At 38.0% G+C, this 22,650-nt stretch overlaps 1 protein-coding gene across 1 annotated transcript; it reads left to right on the top strand.

Moving 5' to 3' along the window:
- Positions 1 to 16,787: 16,787 nt before the first annotated feature.
- LOC129938912 (UPF0489 protein C5orf22 homolog) lies at positions 16,788 to 18,241 on the top strand. The gene has a single exon (XM_056046737.1). It carries the CDS (start codon positions 16,945 to 16,947, stop codon positions 18,073 to 18,075), a length of 1,131 nt encoding a protein of 376 aa, XP_055902712.1. The 5' UTR covers positions 16,788 to 16,944; the 3' UTR covers positions 18,076 to 18,241.
- Positions 18,242 to 22,650: the final 4,409 nt, after the last annotated feature.

Raw genomic sequence — 22,650 nt, 5'->3', positions numbered from 1 at the left:
GGCTTTATTAGATTTCAACTTAGATATGGCAATCTTTACTTCGTCTAAGTCGGGAGGACGGGATTGTTGGCTTTCGTCGTCTATATCGAATGGGTCATCCTGCCTGACAGCGGAATTCGGTTCGTCATCGCCGTTATACAGTACGCCTGCTGCTCATGCCCTCTCTTATTCCTTATGAGAAGTCGGCGTTCCTCTCGCCTCTTCTGCTCATAGAGCTCACGAGCATCTCTCGTCCTTTTATGCAGCGCCACTTTGCGTGCCTGTTGTTTGGCTGCATTTGCTTGCCGACATTCCTCATCAAACCAGGGGTTCCTTGTTGGTGGCTGATTGAAACCCAGCACATCAGAGGCGGCTTCTCTGATTGCATCTTGGCAATGTTGCCACTGGTTTTCGATACATTGTGTTGGCGGCAGAGAACTTCGAGAGAGGTTACTTGTAACTCGGTCGGAAAAGGATTTGGCGATCTCTGGCGATTGTAGCCGTTCGACGTTGTATCTTCTCCCAGCACCCCCTGTCTTGCCTTGGGTCTGGAAATCCGAAGTGCTACCTTGGCTACAACGAGGTAGTGGTCCGAGTCGATGTTAGCTCCTCGAAAAGTTCGTACATCCATGATGCTGGAAGCGTGTCTGGCGTCGATTGCAATATGGTCAATCTGGTTGACATGACGGTAGATTGATCTGGAGAAGTCCAAGTTCCTTTGTGGATGTTGAGGTGTGGAAAACGCGTACTGGCTACCATTACGTTTCGCCCCGCAGCAAAATCTATGAGCCTGAATTGTCTTAGGAGATTTTAATGCCAAGCTAGGAAGAGAAAACATCTTTGGTGGGATAATCGGGAGATATAGCCTGCACGACACTACCTCCAACAACGGATTCAGGCTGGTCGATTTCGCTGCGGGGCGAGACGTTCTGGTAGCTAGCACGCAGTTCACACATCTCAATATCCACAAGGGGACATGGAAATCTCCTGATCAGTCAACCGTCAACCAGATTGACCACATAGCGATCGACGCACGACACTTCTCCAGTATACAGGATATCCAAACATTCCGAGGGGCCAACATTGACTCGGACAACTACCTCGATGTAGGCAAGGTACAGCTACGGATATCCCGGTCCAAGCCAAAACAAGGAAGTACTGTGAGAAGATTCGACGTTAGACGGCTACAATCGCAAGAGATTGCCATGTCCTTTTCCGAACGAGTCTCTAATAACCTCTTAAGGAGTCCTATACTTCCTGCGTTAAGCATTGAAAACCAGTGGCAACATTGCCTTGCAGCCATCAGAGATGCCGCCTTTGAAGTGCTAGGTTTCACACGGCCACCACAGCGAAACCCCTGGTTTGACGACGAATGCACGCAGCGAAACAAGAGGCATACAAAACGGCGCTGCACAAAAGGGCTAGAGCTGCTGCGAGCTCTACGAGTAGAAGAGGAGAGAGGAACACCGGCTTCTTAGACGGAAAAAAAGAGAGCATGAGAAGCGCGCGATCGAGGAGATAGAGGGATGTCACAACAGGAATGAGGTTCGTAACATAAGAAAGGAGACTCTCTAAACTGCGGCAACTGCAGAGGCATCAGTCTCCTTAACATTGCGTATAAGATCCTCTCTGCCATATTATGTGAACGTCTGAAGCCATTCGTCAACAACCTGATTGGTCCTTATCAGTGTGGCTTCAGACCAGGAAAGTCCACTATCGACCAGATATTCACACTACGGCAGATCTTGGAAAAAACCCAGGAGCTTCAAATCGATACCCACCATCTCTTTATCGATTTTAAAGCCGCGTATGACAGCATCCCTAGGGAAGACCTCTACAGAGCAATGTCTTGTTTTGACCTCCCTGTCAAACTTATCCGTTTGTGCAGAATGACGATGGAGAATGCACGCTGCTCTATCAAGGTCGGAAAAGATCTTTCCGACTTCTTCAACGTTCTGGAAAGAATTGTGCAAAACTCAACCGTCAACACTAGAGGCACAATCTTCCAAAGATCCAAAGCGTGATGTCAGTGGAGCGTTTTTGAGCATTGCCCACGAAGCGAAGAAGATGGGTTAAGTGGTCAATGAGGGCAAGACCAAGTATATGCTGTCATCAAAAAAGGACATTGAACAACACGTCACCACGGACAGGTATAATTTCGAGTAGTTAAGGACTTTGGCTACCTAGGTACCTATTGGCACAGACAACGGCACCAGCGCTGAAATCAAACGAGGAATAACTCTTGCAAATCGCTGCTTCTTTGGACTTAGAAGGCAATTGAGAAGTAAAGTAGGTCGAGCATCTAAAATCACCATCTATAAGACATTCATCATCCGGTTCTCATTTATGGCCCTGAGGCCTGGACCCTCTCAAAGAAAGATGAGAGCGTCTTAGGATGCTTCGAGAAAAAGTTTCTTCGGGTGATTTTTGGTCCCGTATGCATAGATGCAGAATGGAGGAGAAGATACTCGTATAACGACAAACTGTACGGGCTGTACAGCGACACTGACCTAGTTAACAGAATTAAAGTCCAACGGCTTAGATGGCAAGGTCATGTAGAGCGGATGGACATCAACGCTCCAGCCCGGAAGGTCTTCGAATCCAATCCCAAGGGATGGAGCAGTAGAGGAAGACCGCGACTCAGGTGGCGCACCCAGGTGGGAGAGGACCTCAACCAACTTGGCGTGCGAAACTGGAGACAGCTAGCTAGGGACCGAGCTGGATGGAAACGCTTGTTGGTTGAGCCCTAGGTCCGCCCGGACTGTAGCGAAACCTTAAGTAAGTAAGTAAGTAAGTAAGTATTATTTCAGCAATATTAGAATAAAAAATGCCATATTGACAATTATTGAATCGGTAAAAAGAGAGAACGAGAAAAAATAGTGTAACTTTACAATAGTTTGGTAAGGTATACTAAAACAATAATGTTATAAAATTCAATTCAAAATAATAAGAATAAAAAAATTAATTTAAGTTAATCTTTAATTCAGAACAATATCTTTATCCAAAAAAAAGAGGCTGGGACGCGAAACACACAAATAAGTTTGAAATCAATATTTTTAATTTTTGAAAAGGCATTTGAGTCGAAAATCATTTTTTACGAACTTTTAGAAATGCTTTTTTAGGTTTTTTATTTTTTGTAAAAAAAAATGTCATTTCGATTTTTCTACACATTTTTCAGAATGTTGAAAACAATATTTCTTTTCAAAAAAAATACACAAATTGTTCTCTATGGCGTATACGTACTATTTTTTTTAGAATGTCATTCCCAGCTGGTTTCGAGAATCTATTAAACATTTTAGGGTATTTTACAAACAACAAGCATTATATTGTGTAGGTATACATATACATACATACCTCACGTGAGCTAACACGGTTTTCAGATTGTTCAATATCTACAAAATCCAAGTTCCTTGAGAAGTAAAAAAGAAAACCTTTAATCGATTTCATCAACTTTCATTCAAAAAAAAAGAAGGGACAAATGAACAATTGAAACACCCAACCGCCAGACAGTATTGTATTTATAAAGTTGAAGTTTTCATCATAAAGCCCTTTATTTGGATATCCTTTAACTTGAAGAATTTACGAAATCACACTAAAAGAAGGACAACATTTTTCGTAAAGGTACTACCTACATACATAGAAATGAAAATAAAAGCACAAAGAAAATATGTACATAGTAAATACGCTTATATAAACAGTTCACATTATATTGTGTACATAGCACCCACATAAGGATTATCATTTTGGAAGATTTAAGTTTAGGAACATAAGGTAAGGAAAGGGCAGACTTTACGCGTAAACGTGTCAACACTATAACTTTTGTGCGGGTGTCAGCATATTTGAATGTTGAATGAAAAAGTTCATTCAGAAAAAAGTCAATAGAGTACACATATATGTAAATATACAAAGTTTGTATATAGTAAATAAGTAAATGATTTGTGTTTATGTGATGGGTAGGTCGTCACAACGTTTATAGTACAGAGTATATAGGGCATTTTGGAGAGTTTGAGATGCCTTTGTAGGGATCTATTTACACTTTTATCGAGCCCTTTTCTTCGAAATGAATGAATCTATTTTGTTCTTTAACTGAAGACGCGCGTGTGTCGATTTTTGTTGTTTGCTTTTCATTCAACTCAAATATACTTAAATCCTATTACCTTTGTTGTTTTCTGGGCTTAGGTCAAAAATGTACATACATATGTAGTTATATGAAAATGGTGCGTTCTTTTTCTTTTCTCTAAAATCACTCTTAACTATTTTAACATGTCAAAATATCATCGATTGAAAATAAAAAACCATCTGTCAAAATGTGAACATCCTCTATTTAATTTTTTTTGACAGGTCAACATTTGAATTCATTCAAGGAAATTTGTTGCAAAATTTCACATTTTTACAACTCAACCTATGATGCGATAAACTCCAGAAGGCGTTTCTAAACAATCCCAGGATCAGTGCTTGGAGATTTTTTGACGTGAAAGGAAAACAGGTAAATGGACTGTTGGATTTGGTTTCGGCAGACGTCAAGGTGAACGTTGTTTGGCAAAAAAGGTTTTCGAATGTGTTTTGTATACTTTTGGGAACTCACCCTAGTAAAAAAAACATCCTGATTTGTTTAACATGGGTTCGCCCTAAAATGACCAAACATAGCTCTAAAAGTTTTTAAAGTGCGTTACGAATAAGTTTTTCCATTTTTTTTGTTTGAAAATAATATTTGAAAAAAAAATAGTTGAATAATGTATTAGGTAATTCATATTTCATATTTCTCAAAAGAAAACAGAGAGCCTTTTACTTTATCTTTTATCTCAAAAACCGATTGAGAAACGCACTCAGTTTTGTTTGTAAACATCACTTAAACCGTTTTATAAGCTGCAATTTGTTCACCAATTCCACTGTACTTGTTTCAACAGCTCTAAATTATCCACTATTATCAAAAGAAAATGTTTTTCAAGATGAGCCGAAAGGATTTTTGTTTTGCAAGCTGTGAATGCAAAATGTGAGCTTCCTTTGTAGTGAATTTTACACGCATTGCTAAAGCCTACGCGGTTTTATATGGCTCCCCATCCTTGGAGTTATACTTAGGATCTGGCCCTCCAGGTTGGGGGTTGTGCCGTCGGGGTGACTTCCTGGCCATGTAAAAGCTTTCATAGTTGCAATGCTCCAACAAGCCTCGGATACGGACGGATTTACTGTTGACAACCAACGCAAACGAATTAAGGACAACGAACTTCGGATATGCACGTGGAATGTTAGGTCCCTTAACAGACCACGTGTGGCCGAAAAATTAGCGGAGGCCTTAGAGTGCTATAAAGCAGACATCACCGCCATCCAGGAAATACGATGGGATTTTCCGGGCAAAAAGAGGATGAAAAATTGCGATATTTACTATGGTGACTGCTACCACGAAAACCAACAGCGCTTATTTGGATGCGGCTTCATCATTGGAGCCAGACTTAGGCAAGAAGTCTTGAGCTATAGGTGCATCAATGAGCGCCTCATGACCATACGCATCAAGGCTTATTTCGCAACATTAGCCTGATATGCGCGCACGCCGCCACAGAAGAGAAAGATGAGAACACCAAAGATATGTTCTTCGAGCTCTTAGACAAAACATATGAACAGTGTCCTAGCTACGATATCAAAATATTCCTGGGCGATTTTAATGCCAAGCTAGGAAGGGAAGACATCTTTGGTGGAATAATCGGGAAGAACAGCCTTCACGACAACACTTCCGACAACGGATTCAGGCTCATAGATTTTGCTGTGGGCAAAACATTATGGTAGCCAGTACTCGTTTTCCACACCTCAACATCCACAAAGGAACTTGGACTTCTCCAGATCAATCTACCGTCAACTAGATTGACCATATTGCCATCGACGCCAGACACGCTTCCAGCATCATGGATGTACGAACTTTCCGAGGAGCTAACATCGACTTCGACCACTACCTCGTTGTAGCCAAGCTAGCACTTCGGATTTCTTGACCCAGAGAAGCCGCCTCTGATGTGCTGGTTTTCAATCAGCCACCAACAGGGAACCCCGGCAGGTAAAAGCAGCCAAACAAAAGGCACGCAAAGCGGCGCTGCATAAAAGGACGAGAGCTGCTCATGAGCTCTATGAGCAGAAGAGAATTAGACGAAGTAAAGATTGCCATATCTGAGCTGAAGTCTAATAAAGCAACTGGAGCGGATGGCTCTTTAAAGAATCTGGAGATAAGTTGGTTAGGAGCATGCACTAACTTATCTGTAAGACTAAACTAACTAAACTCTACTTAACATCGCCTATAAAATCTTCTCTGCCGTAATGCGTGAACGTCTAAAGCCCATCGTCAACAACCTGATAGGTCCTTATCAGTGTGGTTTTAGACCAGGAAAGTCCATAGTTAATCAAATATTCACATTACGGCAGATCCTGGAAAAAACCCAAGAACAACAAATCGACACCCACCACCTTTTCACCGACTTCAAGGCCGCATATGACAGCATCTACAGGGACGAGCTGTATAGAGCCATGTCTAGTTTTGGCATTCCTGCCAAACTCGTGTGTTTGTGCAGGATGACCATGGAGAATTCACGCTGCTCCATTAAGGTTGGAAACAACTTAACAGACAGAACCTTTCGATGTCAAAAAAGGTTTTAGACAAGGTGATGCGCTTTCATGCGATTTGTTGAATATCGTGCTTGAAAGAATAGTGCAGAGCTCACACGTCAGCACTAGAGGCACTATCTTTCAAAAGCCTGTCCAATTACTAGCATATGCTGATTACATTGACATAATCGTAAGAACTCAGCGTGATGTCAGTAGGGCTTTTGTGAGTATTGAGGCAGAGGCGGCAAAAATGGGTTTAACGGTTAATGAGGGCAAAACAAAGTACATGATGTCATCAAGAAAGGACATACAACACCGACTTCTTGGTGAAACGTCACCATCGTCAGACGTAACTACTTCGTCTTACTAGGCTCCGTTGTAAACGCAGAAAACAACACCAGCGCTATGATCAAACGCAGAATAATTCCTGTTAACCGCTGTTTCTTTGGGCTAAGAAAGCAATTGAGTGGTAAAGTCCTCTCTCGAGGGACCAAAGTGTTGCTATATAAGACCCTTATCATCCCCGTCCTGCTATACGGTGCAGAAGCATTTACTATGACAAAAGCGGATGAAAGCACCTTGGGTCGATTCGAGAGAAAAGTTTTTCGTGTGATCTACGGTCCCCTATGCATCAAAGGGCATTGGAGGAGAAGATGGAGAGACGAGCTGTACGGGCTGTACAGCAACGTAGACTTACCCAGAAGGGTAAAAGTCCAACGACTAAAATGGATTCGTCATGGAAAGCAATGCTCCGGCGCGGAAAGTCTTCGAATCCACACCCACAGGACAGCACAGTAGAGGAAGACCGCGGATCAGGTGGCGCGCACAAGTGGAAAGTGAGCTCACGCAACTTGGAGCGCGAAACTGGAGACACCTAGCTAGGGACCGAGCTAGATGGAGAAGTTTGTTTGGTTAGGCCCTAGTTCACACAGGACTGTAGCGCCACCTTAAGTAAGTAAGTATTGTTAAGGCTGCAACAATTTCCTAGTTAGCAATTCACTAAGTGACTCCAAAATTGTAAACTTTTCTTTTAGTTTTTTTTAACTAGTAATTTGCTATTTGCCTTTTAATTAAATAATAGGTAACCAATCAGTGACAGTTCGTAAAAATAAAGAAAGCAGATATACTTAAATGGACCAAATAAGTAAAATTCTCAACTGTTGACAGGACCATTCCATCCACTGTTCTTATAAAAAAATGATTATATAGATGTCATATGGTTTAACCGAATTGCAAAAAGTTAAAGAAGCCATTCCGTGATTTTAAATTTAACATTTAGATGTAGGTTAATCATCTGTTAAGTTTAGTAAATTGCTAAAAATTACTAAACTGTTCAATCCTTTGCACCAATAGCTTTAAAAATTAGAGAAAAAATACACTACTTTAATTGAATAGTTAAAAAAAATTACATTTTATATAAACAAAAATACTATCTTAGTTGGCGGTTCTGTAATTGTAACCAGTATTTACACGTTTGGGCAGCTTTTGAATTATGAAAATTATTTTTGTAGTCTTTATTTTAGATATCATCAGAAAAATACAAATTTTTTCCATTACCATAACTTTATATATCACTTTGTTTTGAAAACGTATAATCAAATATAATATTCTTCATTTCGTTCCGAACGTGTTCTGAGTTTTTTTAGAGAGCGCTCTTTGAGTTTAGAATAAATCAATTGAGCAGGTCGAATTTATTACTGAACACAATCAACAGAATCTTCATCTTCAAATACTTAAAAAAATGAATTAAGTTCTATTTTTATTTGACTTTTGAATCTTGGGAATTCAATTGAAGATGTTCAGAGCTCGGCATAAAGAGCTTATTTTCTGAGAAAATATTTCTACCGATTTCTTTCTGTATACTTTAAAAGCAATTTATGTGCAAACGTATTTAATAAATAAGACATCGGTGCCGAATGTGTACCGAGAACACCAAGAGACGATACCGAAATTATACGTAAGTTAGAAAGCAGCCTTATTCAATAAATTTGTCTTAGTATTTTTTAGGGGCCAGCTATAACTATCATTGATTTTCATTATTAAAACTAATCATTGGAGTTTTGTGACAGGTTGCTTTTAGCTGTCATTTAAAATGTTTTTCATTGGACACAAATTTTCTTATCCTTAGAGTTGATCATTTCATTTTATTGAGTCTTTCTTTTCAATTACATTTTATAATATTTTCTTTTTCTTACATTAGTGGTATATAGAGAACTGTCAAGTATGGCTCTCTCTCTCTCTCTCTTTTTCATTTAATGGCAAAATTATCTTACATTTATTGCCCCTTTCATGTTGCATATATTTAGCTCTTACTCATGGAGCTATTACACATTTTATTTTTGACGTATTTTTCAACTCAAAATTGATCTTTGGAAGAAAAACTGACAGATGCAGATGAAAATTAATGCAAAGAAAATAGAATGCTTCAGAGGAACAATTTTATTCTAAATAACATATAATATTTTAAAAATGGTTATTAAAAACTTCTTCATTTCGATATCAAATAACCAAATTTAAATCTCGAAACAAAATATTTAATGATGAAAACCAATAGTAGCTTTAACTAGCACTTACTTTTATCCATCAATAACTAAGACGTGTCTATTGTTTTTTGATAATTTAAAAGTTTAACGAACAAACCTATGATTTCATAATTTACACTATGTCAAATTGATTAACAATAAAGCAGTATTCACATGAGCACTACCAACGAACAACGAATGAATTGCAAAATGTGAGTTTATATATGTACGTTTGAAGACATATTTCCACACAAATTCTTAACTAAACGATAGCAATACTTTTATTTTTCAATATCATATATTATTAAATTAAAGCTGATACGAACTGTCAAGCTTTATTCGCATTCCACATTATCCACTTAACCTAAAAAATTAATTTTTGTTATTGTTACGGTGGTGAATGGTGTTCTGCTGTGGCTCCTTGTCAAACTTCATTCGCGGCGAATTAAAAACTCTCACGTGAAAGAAATTTCAAAATCGACGAACATTCGTTCATTCGTTGGTCGTTGGTCATGCTCATGTGCAAGATGCTTAAAAGTTAAGAAAAGGAACGCACTGCAGTACACAAGAAGGACTTGCCAGTTCATATTTCTAAGATTTCTCAAACGGATTGACAGAACAGGAGAATAAAATATAAACACAATTAACTATTCATTCTTACCTAGCAATCAAATTAGGTTTGTATTTTTTTGTTCATCCTTTTTAATCCAAAAAAGAGAATTCTAGTGTTATCGCAAAAACTCTGTCCTCAGATTTGTGGCAGCAAAGGTCAGAAATTTGTATGAGAATTTTAGTTTATATTTCTGAGAAAATAGGAATCTCTGAGATCTTAAAAATATAAACTGGACAACTGTATGTTAAATAAAATCTATAGTATTATTATGGGGGATATTGAACAACGACGTTTTGGACAAAACGTCACCTTGGACAGCTATATCTTTGAGGTAGTTAAGGACTTTGTCTACCCAGGCACCGCTATTAACACAGACAACGACAACAGCGCTGAAATCAAACGAAGAATAACTCTTGCAAATCGCTGCTTCTTTGGACTTAGAAGGCAATTGAGAAGTAAAGTAGGTCGAGCATCTAAAATTACCATCTATAAGACATTCATCATCCCGGTTCTCAATTATGGCGCTGAGGCCTGGACCCTGTCAAAGAAAGATGAGAGCGTCTTAGGATGCTTCGAGAAAAAGTTTCTTCGGGTGATTGTTGGTCCCGTACGCATAGATGCAGAATGGAGGAGAAGATACTCGTATAACGACGAACTGTACGGGCTGTACAGCGACACTGACCTAGTTAACAGAATTAAAGACCAACGGCTTAGATGGCTAGGCCATGTAGAGCGAATCGACATCAACGCTCCAGCCAGGAAGGTCTTCGAATCCAATTACGAGGGACGGCGCAATAGAGGAAGACCGCGACTCAGGTGGCGCACCCAGGTGGGAGAGGACCTCAACCAACTTGGCGTGCGAGACTGGAGACAGCTAGCTGGGGACCGAGCAGGGCTGGAGATGCATGTTGGTTGAGGCCCAAATCCACCCGGACTGTAGCGCCACCTTAAGTATGCAAGTAAGTATTATCATGGAGCCAGTTATGTTTTACATTCTTCATAGAAGAAGGTGAAGTAAAAAAAACTTTACGAGCTTATGTCGCCGTAGCCACTAGGTGACACTACGGTATAATCTCGGGATGATAGTTCTATAGAATTTATATACAAAGAGGACAGGTTGTTTCATTTTAAGTTGATATGAATTATTTGTTTTTTATTTATTTCCTAGTCCTAGGTCCTAGATGGTCCATACATACATAGGTTCCCAATAATATATAAATTATATAAAATAAACAATATTAAAAAAAAAGAAAATAATGCATGCAGCACCCTATTAGTTCAGGAATATTACAAAAAAAGTTTTAACTTTTTCCAAACACTTTTGATTTTGGGTTGGATTTGATTGAAAGTCCTGAACTAATGATGTTGACAACAAAACTCTTTAAAGGTAATAGAGAATCTCTCAAGTTCAAAGCATTAATCTAATATTTACGAAACTATTCAAAAACTTTTGTAAGTTTGTAAGAAAGTTTTGTAAAAAAAAACTACTTAATCAATAAATGAACTTTCCACACTTGTCACTTGTGTTTCTTTGTTTCCCAGTCCTTTGAATATGATTTATTATAATTAAAGTATTAAACCGACCTTATTTACGTCAGATATTTTTTTAAATTTTCATAAATCTTTCTCGTTGTAATGATAATTGCTATTATTTCAAATTCAAGTAAACACAAAAATCTGATTAATACAAAAAGCAAACTTGCACCCATCACATTAGGTTTTTCCTTCTTGTCTTATGTGTTCATGCATCGAGGGTAATCGAGAAAAAAAAGGATCATAAACAGTGGCAGTTTAACAACCTTATTTCGCTTTAGGTACACTTTGGCTCATTATATATTTTGTACTCCCCTGTATATCTTTTCCACCCGCATATCCTTTTAAGCTATGCGAAGTATTTCACAATATATTGAGCATTCGTGTGTTGTTCGCATCCATATTTTCGTTTGTATCCTTATAAATATATGTATGTATGGTATAAAATAACAATAAACCGCCCCCAGGAACACATTTTCATTTCTTATGAATGAATTCGACAGGATATACACAACAAACTCGTGAAGTAGCAAAAGTATATAGAGCACATAGTCAACGAGACTTGAAAAACGTGTCCCCGCGCAAAAGTTAATTCACCAAACATCCTTCTCACATATCCTTCCTCTATCCCTGCACATCTGAGTCCTTTACTGTGCCTCTATACTACAGCTTGTAGAGAGCACATAGAGGTACACAAAACGTTAGCTCTGGATGAATTTCGATTAAAGCTCTTTATATCTTTGTAAATAAATATGTGCAAAGCAAACAAGGATATGTATATCCCAATCCCATTCTCCGAATGCTCAGTTTTTGTTGTGTATCTAGTAATTCCATTTATCGATTTGAGCCCACATTTGGAACAGGAGCAGCAGCAACAGCAACAACACAGCAACATTCTGTGCTGCCCACACAAATTTTAAGTCTTCGCTTTCTCATGGATGATGGCGCCTCTTATGAGCAGTGAGCAGGACTACTCGTATATAAGCAATGTAAAGAGATATTGACATGGAAGCACAGCTCAGAACGAGTGTGTATGTACGAGTAGGTATATGACCTTGAACCCAGCTGGGCCAAAAGCTCGTTTTTGGCCCAACATCATCATCAACATCATCATCATCACCATCGTCAATGTTTTGCCTCCCTATTTTGTGTTAGCACGAGCGACGTGGGCGTGAGTATTGTTTTCTCTTGCTTCGTTGTGTAATATTATGGAGGTGCAGTATAGTGGGCGTCTTATCTATTTTTTCGTTTATTTATTTTATTGTTTTTTTTTGGGGGGGGGATAAGTTGGGCACTTGGCTCTCAGATGGGTAAGAGAGTCCTTTATCCAAAAAAAAGGCATTTAAAGGAGTCAAGTTCTAGGAACCTACACGGATGTTTATTATTACAATCAAGAGATAAATTATTAATAAAAATACAAAAGAAAATTAAAATATATAATTCTGACAGTTATGATGCGTTACACAATTATCTCGTGTTTAAATGAAAGCGTAGGCATATTTGAAGGATGGTGCAGTCTTTTGATACTGCATATTTGATTTAGAAGTATGAATAAATAAAAATGGAGGATGAAGTATTGATTTACGTATACCAGTAAAATGTTATGATTTGGCAGCACTTAAATTGAAAAATAAAATCAACCGGGTACCTGCAGAGTGTTTCCTACTTGGTTTGAACACGTTTAGGTGGAATTTGTTGCTCATTTCCTTATAAACGGTGATTTTTTAAGAGCTTGAGAACTTTAAAAAAAAAACGCATAAAATTTGCAAAATCTCATCGATTCTTTATTTGAAACGTTAGATTGGTCCATGACATTTACTTTTTAAAGATAATTTCATTTAAATGTTGACCGCGGCTGCGTCTTAGGTGGTCCATTCGGAAAGTCCAATTTTGGGTAACTTTTTCGAGCATTTCGGCCGGAATAGCCCGAATTTCTTCGGAAATGTTGTCTTCCAAAGCTGGAATAGTTGCTGGCTTATTTGTGTAGACTTTAGACATGACGTAGCCCCACAAAAAATAGTCTAAAGGCGTCAAATCGCATGATCTTGGTGGCCAACTTACGGGTCCATTCCTTGAGATGAATTGTTCTCCGAAGTTTTCCCTCAAAATGGCCATAGAATCGCAAGCTGTGTGGCATGTAGCGCCATCTTGTTGAAACCACATGTCAACCAAGTTCAGTTCTTCCATTTTTGGCAACAAAAAGTTTGTTAGCATTGAACGATAGCGATCGCCATTCACCGTAACGTTGCGTCCAATAGCGTCTTTGAAAAAATACGGTCCAATGATTCCACCAGCGTACAAACCACACGAAACAGTGCATTTTTCGGGATGCATGGGCAGTTCTTGAACGGCTTCTGGTTGCTCTTCACTCCAAATGCGGCAATTTTGCTTATTTACGTAGCCATTCAACCAGAAATGAGCCTCATCGCTGAACAAAATTTGTCGATAAAAAAGCGGATTTTCTGCCAACTTTTCTAGGGCCCATTCACTGAAAATTCGACGTTGTGGCAGATCGTTTGGCTTCAGTTCTTGCACGAGCTGTATTTTATACGGTTTTACACCAAGATCTTTGCGTAAAATCTTCCATGTGGTCGAATAACACAAACCCAATTGCTGCGAACGGCGACGAATTGACATTTCACGGTCTTCAGCAACACTCTCAGAAACAGACGCAATATTCTCTTCTGTACGCACTGTACGCATTGGTGTGGTTGGTTTAATGTCCAATAAAGTAAACTGAGTGCGAAACTTGGTCACAATCGCATTAATTGTTTGCTCACTTGGTCGATTATGTAGACCATAAATCGGACGTAAAGCGCGAAACACATTTCGAACCGAACACTGCTTTTGGTAATAAAATTCAATGATTTGCAAGCGTTGCTCGTTAGTAAGTCTATTCATGATGAAATGTCAAAGCATACTGAGCATCTTTCTCTTTGAAACCATGTCTGAAATCCCGCGTGATCTGTCAAATACTAATGGATGAAAATCCTAACCTCAAAAAAATCACCCTTTATAAGTACATGGTTCATTTAATCCATATTTTTAAAGACCCAGATACCCGAGACCCCAAAGGGTACCCGACTTCCCGACTTGAAGTATCGCGGATTCTATTAACAGGGTATTAAGAATTTTAGTTTTGTTCATTGTAATGACATCAAGAAATAAAAAAAAGATAACATGGTTTGATCAGAGCTCTCCGCTTTATTTATGAAACAACCTGAAGAACTGAACTGTCAAAAGTTTCGGAATTTGCCATCGATCTGTCATTCCTCACAAAACAAATGTGAAGCTAGGCGCGTTTAGCTTTTAACCTCATTCGCTCTGTTATTTATTTAAAACTCATAAATATAGCTTTGATTGAAATAGAAACACAACACAGGGGCTCTGATATTTTTGAGCTAAAAAAGAAACATGCATTTTTTTGATAGCTCAGTTCTCTGCTCTGAGCTTACAAAGAAAACGCATGTTAGTGACAGTTCAAAAAGCTTAAAATTAGTTTTTTATTACTACAAATATTAAAGCTTCTTATATAAAAGCTTTTTGGTTTTAAATAATAATTTCTTCGTGAAAAGACAGAATGAATAAAACTATAGACAAAAAGCTAAGGTGGAACTTTTAAAGCATGGTATTCATGTAATAAAACCAATTTATATTGGCCTCCCGTGATCCATCATCTACATATATATTTGTGTTATTACGAAAAAGGGACACTTTGCTTTATGCTTGGATCTATTTTCTTGATCCAAAAATTAGTTTTTCTTTTCCACACCAGGTGACATTTTGTCTTTTAAAGTTTAGTATCACTTCCAACTGTAGTATCCGTGGCATGATGGTTAGTGCGTTGGATTGTCATGCCAGAATCTTGGGTTTGATCCCTGCCATTGCCATCTAAAGTCTTTTCAGGGGTACTGCCTCTTGAGAGAAATTGACAAATTCTCCAAGAGTAACTTTTGTCATGAAAAAGTGCTTTTTCAAATTAGCCATTCGGATTCGGCATATAAACTGTAGGTCTCCTCCATTCTTGACAACATTACTAGCACACAGGAATGGTTGAGAGTTGTAAGTCATTAGGCCCTAGTTACAACAGACTGTTGCGCCACCCAATTTATTTATTTATCACTTTCAACTACATATTTCGATATAAACACTGTTTCCGTAATACCATTTTAATTTATCTACAATATAAATATTTTTCAATTACATGACGATTTATTTATTTTGTAATATTAAATAAAATAATATAAAATAAAATAAGTCCATGAAAAGTTTCAATATTTGATGTCTACAGTTTGACAGTTCGAAATGTCAAAATGGGTTGGCATTTACTGCTTGAACAGAATGAGATGCAGCTGTAGCTAAAAAAATCGCTGTAGTATAAGCTGTCAATAAAAACGCTCACTAATGTAGCAAAGGTCACCCACAATGGTGTAGCGCAGGAAATTTATTCGGGCATGTTCAACGCATATTAAATTTATATTTGAACTGAATTTGTATCTACTATACAAATTACTATACTATAAAAAAGTTACAAAACCAGAAAAAAATTCTCAAATGCATTGAACGCTCCCAAAAATAAGTGAAAAGTCAAAGAATGAAATGGGTTTCCCCCATCTGTCATCTCAAATGTAGCTTGTAGCGTCGCCAAAAGTTAAATTTGAGTCAACTTGCACTGCAGCTACTGCTACAGCTACAGCTACAGCTTCTCATTGTGTCGATGTATACTATTTTCGTATCTTTTAACTTTGACAGTGCTACAGCAACAGCTACAGCTACACCATTCTGTTCAAGCAGTTAAACTTTTTGTTTTCCAAAAATTGATCTACTAAACATCGACGACATTTGATTCAACAATTTTTTGAAAAATCTATTAAGCGACAACTTTATTTCCAAAAGTTTTGTAAGCTGGTCTCCTCTTTAGTGCAAGTGGTTAAATCAGAAATTCTTTTTATAAGAATATGTATTTATTACGGTTTATGCTGACAAACCATTAACTTTTGAAGAATTGGAAGTCAAAACTCAAGCCATTATTGACGCCATTCGAATAGATATATGCGGTAAATAATTGGACTGATGGAAAATGGACTCTTTAACTGACAGGTTAGGTTAAAATGGCTGCTTAATGGCCCATTCCGCTGCGACGGAAATTTAAAAAACAAATATCATACAATTATTAACATTATCATAATGACAAAACGATTCGTTCCAACAATATTTCTCACTTTTATTATTATTTAAAGTTTCAAGCTTTTAATGAAACACTCTTTACCTAAGTGACGTTTGCTTCTACCGTCTGTCCTAACAATAAAAAAGTAAATGAACATCTTTAATATAAAGATAAATCTCCTAATATTTTCCATGCATTCGTTTTTTTTTAAGTTTTTCTACAAAAATAACAATCGTTTTCCCACTTTAAGCTCAAGTAACACTAATAATTCAAAAATAACGGTCTTCCGGAACTGAGTTCCCTCATTTTCGTTGCTCTATTTGCCGCTGGACGTCTAAACAAAATAGAAGTGAAAGTGACACTTAGTAGTTTTGACAGATAATTTTGACAGTTGTGTCATCTGAAAACAATTTGCTTTTAACTTCAACAGTTTTTTGTTTATGATTTTCTTTAATCAAACTCTAAACATAAAATAACTAAAGTTTATTTCTCAAAACATTCGCAAATTCCACACCTCAGCGCTTGTTCACTTTTCCCCAAAAACAATGGACAAAGTTGAACCAGAGAAAAAACGCTGTAAACTCGATCCCAAACCCTTGCGCAAGTTCAAGAAAATTCCAATTTTCGTCGTTGACTACCACAACGATGTGCTTGAATTCATCTATCGATGCTTCGGGTCCCGCCACCTACCTCTGACCAATAATACCCTGGTACATTTTGATTCCCATCCAGACATGGTCATCTCGAAGAACATCCCAGCGTCGTGTGTTGAGAATAAGGATTTCTTGCTAAATGAACTCAGTATAGAGAATTGGATTATGCCAACCCTTTATGCTGGACAATTCAATCACTTGGTGTGGCTTAAGAATTCCTGGTGTACACAGATTCCAGTGGGGAAGTATGATTTCCGAATTGGCGAGCACCAAGATACGATGTATGTTGATTTGCCAGTGGATTACTTTGCTTCAGAGGGAAACTACAGCGAGAAACAACATCTAGAACGCCCAAAAACGGTTAAATTCGAAGTTTACAATGTTGATGAACAAGTGGATCCAATCGACCTGGAAAGGTATGTCTTGGACATTGATTTAGACTTCTTCAGTACGAAGAATCCCTTTCTTGATGTCTACAAAAAGGCCAATTGCTACGAACAACTGAAGACAATCTTCAACTACGACCGAACAAAGATGTCCTTGGATTCATCGAAAGCACGATGTCGTCAACTAGATGATCTCAAGGCTGCCTTTGAGTATATCGATGAACACAAGTCATTGGATTCATATGAAAACAACGACATAGCAGAAGATACCTTCAAGGCTCTCAAAGAGCTAGTCGCCACCATGGCAGAGCACTATACACCCGATGAAGTTGAATGGTCACTTGTCTTTGATGCTGGCTGTACAGCTGATAATGATGGTCTACCCCATCATGTGTCAACTGATGACGAACTAAACGAACATTATAGACGTTTCAGGGAATTTCTTATTGGTCTTCCCTGTCCACCGGTAATTGTGACAATTTCACGTTCTTCCGAAGATGACTATTGCCCGGTTAATCAAGTCACTGCCATTCAGTGTCATGTTATTGAGATTTTAGTCGATGTTTTCGAGGATAAAATCCATTCGAAAGCGATTATGCATTATTTGAATGAAGAATGGGATGTTATGGATCTGTAGAGAAACGACCAAGAGAGCCAAGAGCGCAATTATGTGTATAACTGAATGTGTCGTGTGTTTTTGGAAGTGTTTTTATTTTATTTTTTAATATGAATTCATTATTTAATGTGAGAGGAAACAAAAAAAAAATGAATAAAAACAAGCAGTAAATTCTGTTAATATGAAATTAGTTTTGGTGTTTTTGGCCCTTTTTACGGGAAGCGAATCGAACGTTTTGAATAATTTCAAAAATGTAGAGCGTTCGATTCGCTTTTTACAATAAGCAGTTTTTTTTATACAAATGTTGTTGGATTTGAATCGGAATTGAATTTCTATCGATCTCGAGGTCATCATTCTAAATCTTGTTTTGAAAAAGGATTTTTTCAAAAGACATCCTCAATACAAACCTTTCTAATCACAAAAGAAGGGATGAGAACCGCTTGCTTAGAAGAAAAAAAAAAGCGCATGAGTCGAGGAGATCTAGGGATGTTTTAACAGGAAACAGGTGCGGAGCTTTTATAGAAGAGTCAAAAAGAAAACAACGGCATTCACTAGCCGCCCTGGAGCCTGCAAAGATAACGAGGGGAGTACCTTGGCCGAGACGCAGTCAATGCTAAAAATCATTTCAACCAGCTGGTGTTGAAGTTAACGTTTCCGCCAGCGAGCAGCCACGTCAAACCCATTTGGTTGACGATCTAGACTTCCACCAACCCGACCAGAGTGAGATCAAACTTTGCCATCACCAGGCTGAAGTCGTACAAAGCGGCCGGTGATGACGGTTTGCAATCGGAACTTTTTAAGTACGCTGGAACAGATCTGGTAAGGAGCATGCACTAAAATGTGAAGCATGCCCGACGAGTGGAACTTAAGCACCATCTGCCCTATCCATAGAAAACATGACCGCCTTCTCTGCGCCAACTACAGAGGCATTAGCCTTTTAAACATCGCGTACAAGATCTTGTCCAGCGTATTATGTGAACGCCCTTACCAGTGTGGCTTCAGGCCTGGAATTTCTATTACACTCTATGTCAAATCCTGGAAAAGACCCAAGAACATAACATCGAAACACACCATCTTTTCAATAATTTTAAAGCACCTTATGACAGTGTAGACAGGAACGAACTATACCGTGCCATGTTGAGTTTTGGTATCCCTACCAAACTGATATGACTTATTCCAGGATGACGTTGGAAAATGCTCGTGGCTGTGTTAAAATTGGAAGAGACTCGTACGAAACCTTTGAAACCACTAAAGGACTTCAACAAGGCGATGCGCTGTCATGTAACTGCTTCAATATTGTTCTTGAAAGATACAAATGGCACCATCCTTCAATTATCCACACAATATCTTGGATATGCAGATGACTCCGATATTATGGAAAGAACCAAACGAGCAGTGACGGGTTCCTTCTCTAATATCGAGACTGAGGCGAAGAAAATGGGTCTTGACATTAACGAGGAGAAAACGAAGTACAGTGATCGGCATAACTATTTTGACAGATGTACATACATCTCTCGCTCTTGTGATAATAATTTATAACGGTTAAAGTTTGAAGAGAGCAATGTTATAATAGATCACGTGATGGTCAAACTCAGTCATTTGGATGGTGTTCTGCTGCAAGGAGGCTGCTCTTTGCGTATTTAAAGTGCTATTTTCTGAGTGACAAAACTATTTTGAGGGATGTTATTCTGTATGCTTGGTAAGTTAAAATAATTTTGCTTACAAATTAAAAGCATATATCAAAAAGTTGATTCATTAAGTCTCCGATTTGTGCAAAAATGGTTAAAACGAAAGAAGAAGAAGAGGTTGGAGCATCTATTGTCGCAAGATTTAATTCCGGCGTTTCTATTAAACAAATATGCAGAAAACTGAATTTATAAACAAACATAAAAGAATGAATTCTGTACAAAATCTACCACGGAAGGGTAGAAAATGAAAAACTACTCTAAAAGAAGACAGGCACATTTTGAGAGAATTCACCAAAAATCTTGCATTTACACCTAAAAGCTTAGAGCTTGAAATGAAATCCCTCCAAAAAAGTTCCTTTTAATATAATTTTGGGACGTATACCGTAAGAAAGATACCATTTATAACTCCTAAGAACAAATTAAAAAGATTGAAATTCGCAAGGGAATATGCAAATAAGCCTCTTAGCTTCTGGAACAATGTTTTATGGATGAAAGCTCCTTTGAGTTTCATGGATCACCTAAAAAGAAATCTGTTCGAATACGGAAAGAAATGCATACAAAGTTAGCTCCAGTCTTGTAGACCATGTCCCATGCTGGTGGATCAGTAATGTTTTGGGGATGCATTTCTGCAAGCGGTCATGGGGTCCTAGTCCCAATCGATGGCTCCATGAACCAAAGCAAATATTTAGATTTGTTAAATGAGAACGCATTTCCATCTGGCGATAGACTCATTGAAAACTCTTTCATTTTTGAACAAGATAATGCCCCTTGCCACAAAAGCAAAATGATCACCAAGTTTCTGAATGACATTGGGTTGGAAACCCTCCACTCGCCACCCCAAAGCCCTTACTTAAATTTCATAGAAAATCTATGGGCTTATATAAAAAGAATGAGGAAGTCATCATTGAGTCGCAGGAGGGATGAGACTATATATTTTTGAGGTGAAAACTCTTTAGGAAGAAATACCTCAAGAAATGCTCCAGAAACTTGTAGAATCAGTTCCAAGACGACTTCAAAAAGTCATAGATGCTAAAGGAGGCTACATTTTCTACTAATTTATCAATACAAATTTTGTTTTGTTTTTTAAGTTAAAACAAAAACTGTCAAAATAATTAACAGAACAAAAATAGATTTTTATTTCATTCACTAATTAATCTAATTATAATAAAATAACTGTGCCATAAAATTATCCATTTTTTTCCTAAGATCCAATTCCTATTTCAGCTTTGCCAAAACAATACTTTTAAATATCAAGATATTCACTCTTGTAAAATAGTTATGCCGACCACTGTATTTACTGTCGTCAAATAGAGTCGATTCACATCGTAGACTTGGTCAAAACGTGACAATTGACAGGTATAACTTCGAGGTGGTAAACGAAATTGTCTATCTGGGTATTGCTGTTTATTCTGCGAATGACATCAGCGCGGAGATCAAACGTAGAATTACCCTTGCTAATCGCTGTTTCTTTGGCCTAAGCAAACAGCTGAGGAATAAGGCCCTATCGCGAAGTACCAAAGAAAGACTGTACAAAACCTTAATCATTCCAGTCTTGCTGTATGGTGCAGAAGCATGGACCTTCTCCCAGAAGAATAAGGGATCTCTTGGTATCTTCGAGAGGAAGGTTCTGCGTACGATCTATGGTACGGTTTGTGTCGACAGACAAAGTAACATCTTGCGGAGAAGATTTAATCATAGAAGCTCCAACTCGTAAGGTATTCAACGCGAAGCCTGAGGAAACAAGAAGCAGAGGCAGGCCTCATCTCCGATGGAGTGATCAAGTTGAGGCCGACGCACGTCAACTTGGTATTCGAAACTGGAGGCAGCAAGCTAGAGATCGAGTAATCTGGTGAAAGTTATTACCTGAGGCCCAGGAGCACAATGCGCTATAGCGTAAAGTAAGATTACCCACTTTATGATTCTACAAAATTTTATACTTTCTATTGGGATCTTTCCAAGAAACTTTAGGTAGATACAAATGTAAACAACACCTTAAATCATACACCTTGAAGTAGTACACTGATGGCTCGAGAATATCTAAAGAACCTGGCGCAGGAGTTTAGGCTAAACACTCTATACCGATGGGAAACTGCACTACCATCTTTCAGGCGAAAGTAAGAGCTAATGGAAAATGACCAGAATCTAATACTGTAAATCGCTACGGAAACTAACATTTCTAAATCAGACAAATAAATTTGTATCACTTAAAGTATAAATAATCTAAGCCTAATAACAGGAATCCTTAGAAGTCACTACTAGCTGAAAAGACATATCAGCATTTTAGAATTGAAAATACTGTAGGTTTTGTAATGAATACGAGAAGATACCAAATCATATATTAAATAAAATATAATAAATTAGGTGGCGCAACATTCCATGAAGAACCTGTGCCTAGTGACGTACAACTCTCAACCATTCCTGTGTGCGAGTAATGTTGTCAGAGATGGAAGGGACCTACAGTTTATATGCCGAATCCGAACGGCTAATTTTAGAAAGCACTTTTCATGACAAGAATTTCTCTTGAAGGATTTGTCAATTCCTCGCAAGAGGCAGTAGGTAAGTTTGGTGGCACAGGCAGGGATTGCACCCAAGACCCCTCGCATGACAGTCCAACGCAATAACTATCAAGCTACGGGTACTAAATCATAAATCAAATATTAGGTTAATGAAATAACACCATGTACCAGAGACATAGTTATCTGGGACATTAACTAAAGAAGATACTCTCTTAAAGTACTTAATTTCATCAAAGAAACTATATTAGAGGGCATACTATAGAATAAGTATTATCATCTAGTCCCTTAGGTGAGCAAAAATAGATCTCCAGTTCCAAATCTAATCTCTTAGGTAGGCAAAATAGATCTAGAGCTCCGACTACCCATTAATGTATGCATTCATTTGTATGTGC

The sequence above is a fragment of the Eupeodes corollae genome, chromosome 1, assembly GCF_945859685.1.
Source record: "Eupeodes corollae chromosome 1, idEupCoro1.1, whole genome shotgun sequence".
NCBI lineage: Eukaryota > Metazoa > Arthropoda > Insecta > Diptera > Syrphidae > Eupeodes > Eupeodes corollae.
The sequence above is the reverse complement of the archived record's forward strand: the minus strand, read 5'-3'. Positions and strand labels throughout refer to the sequence as shown.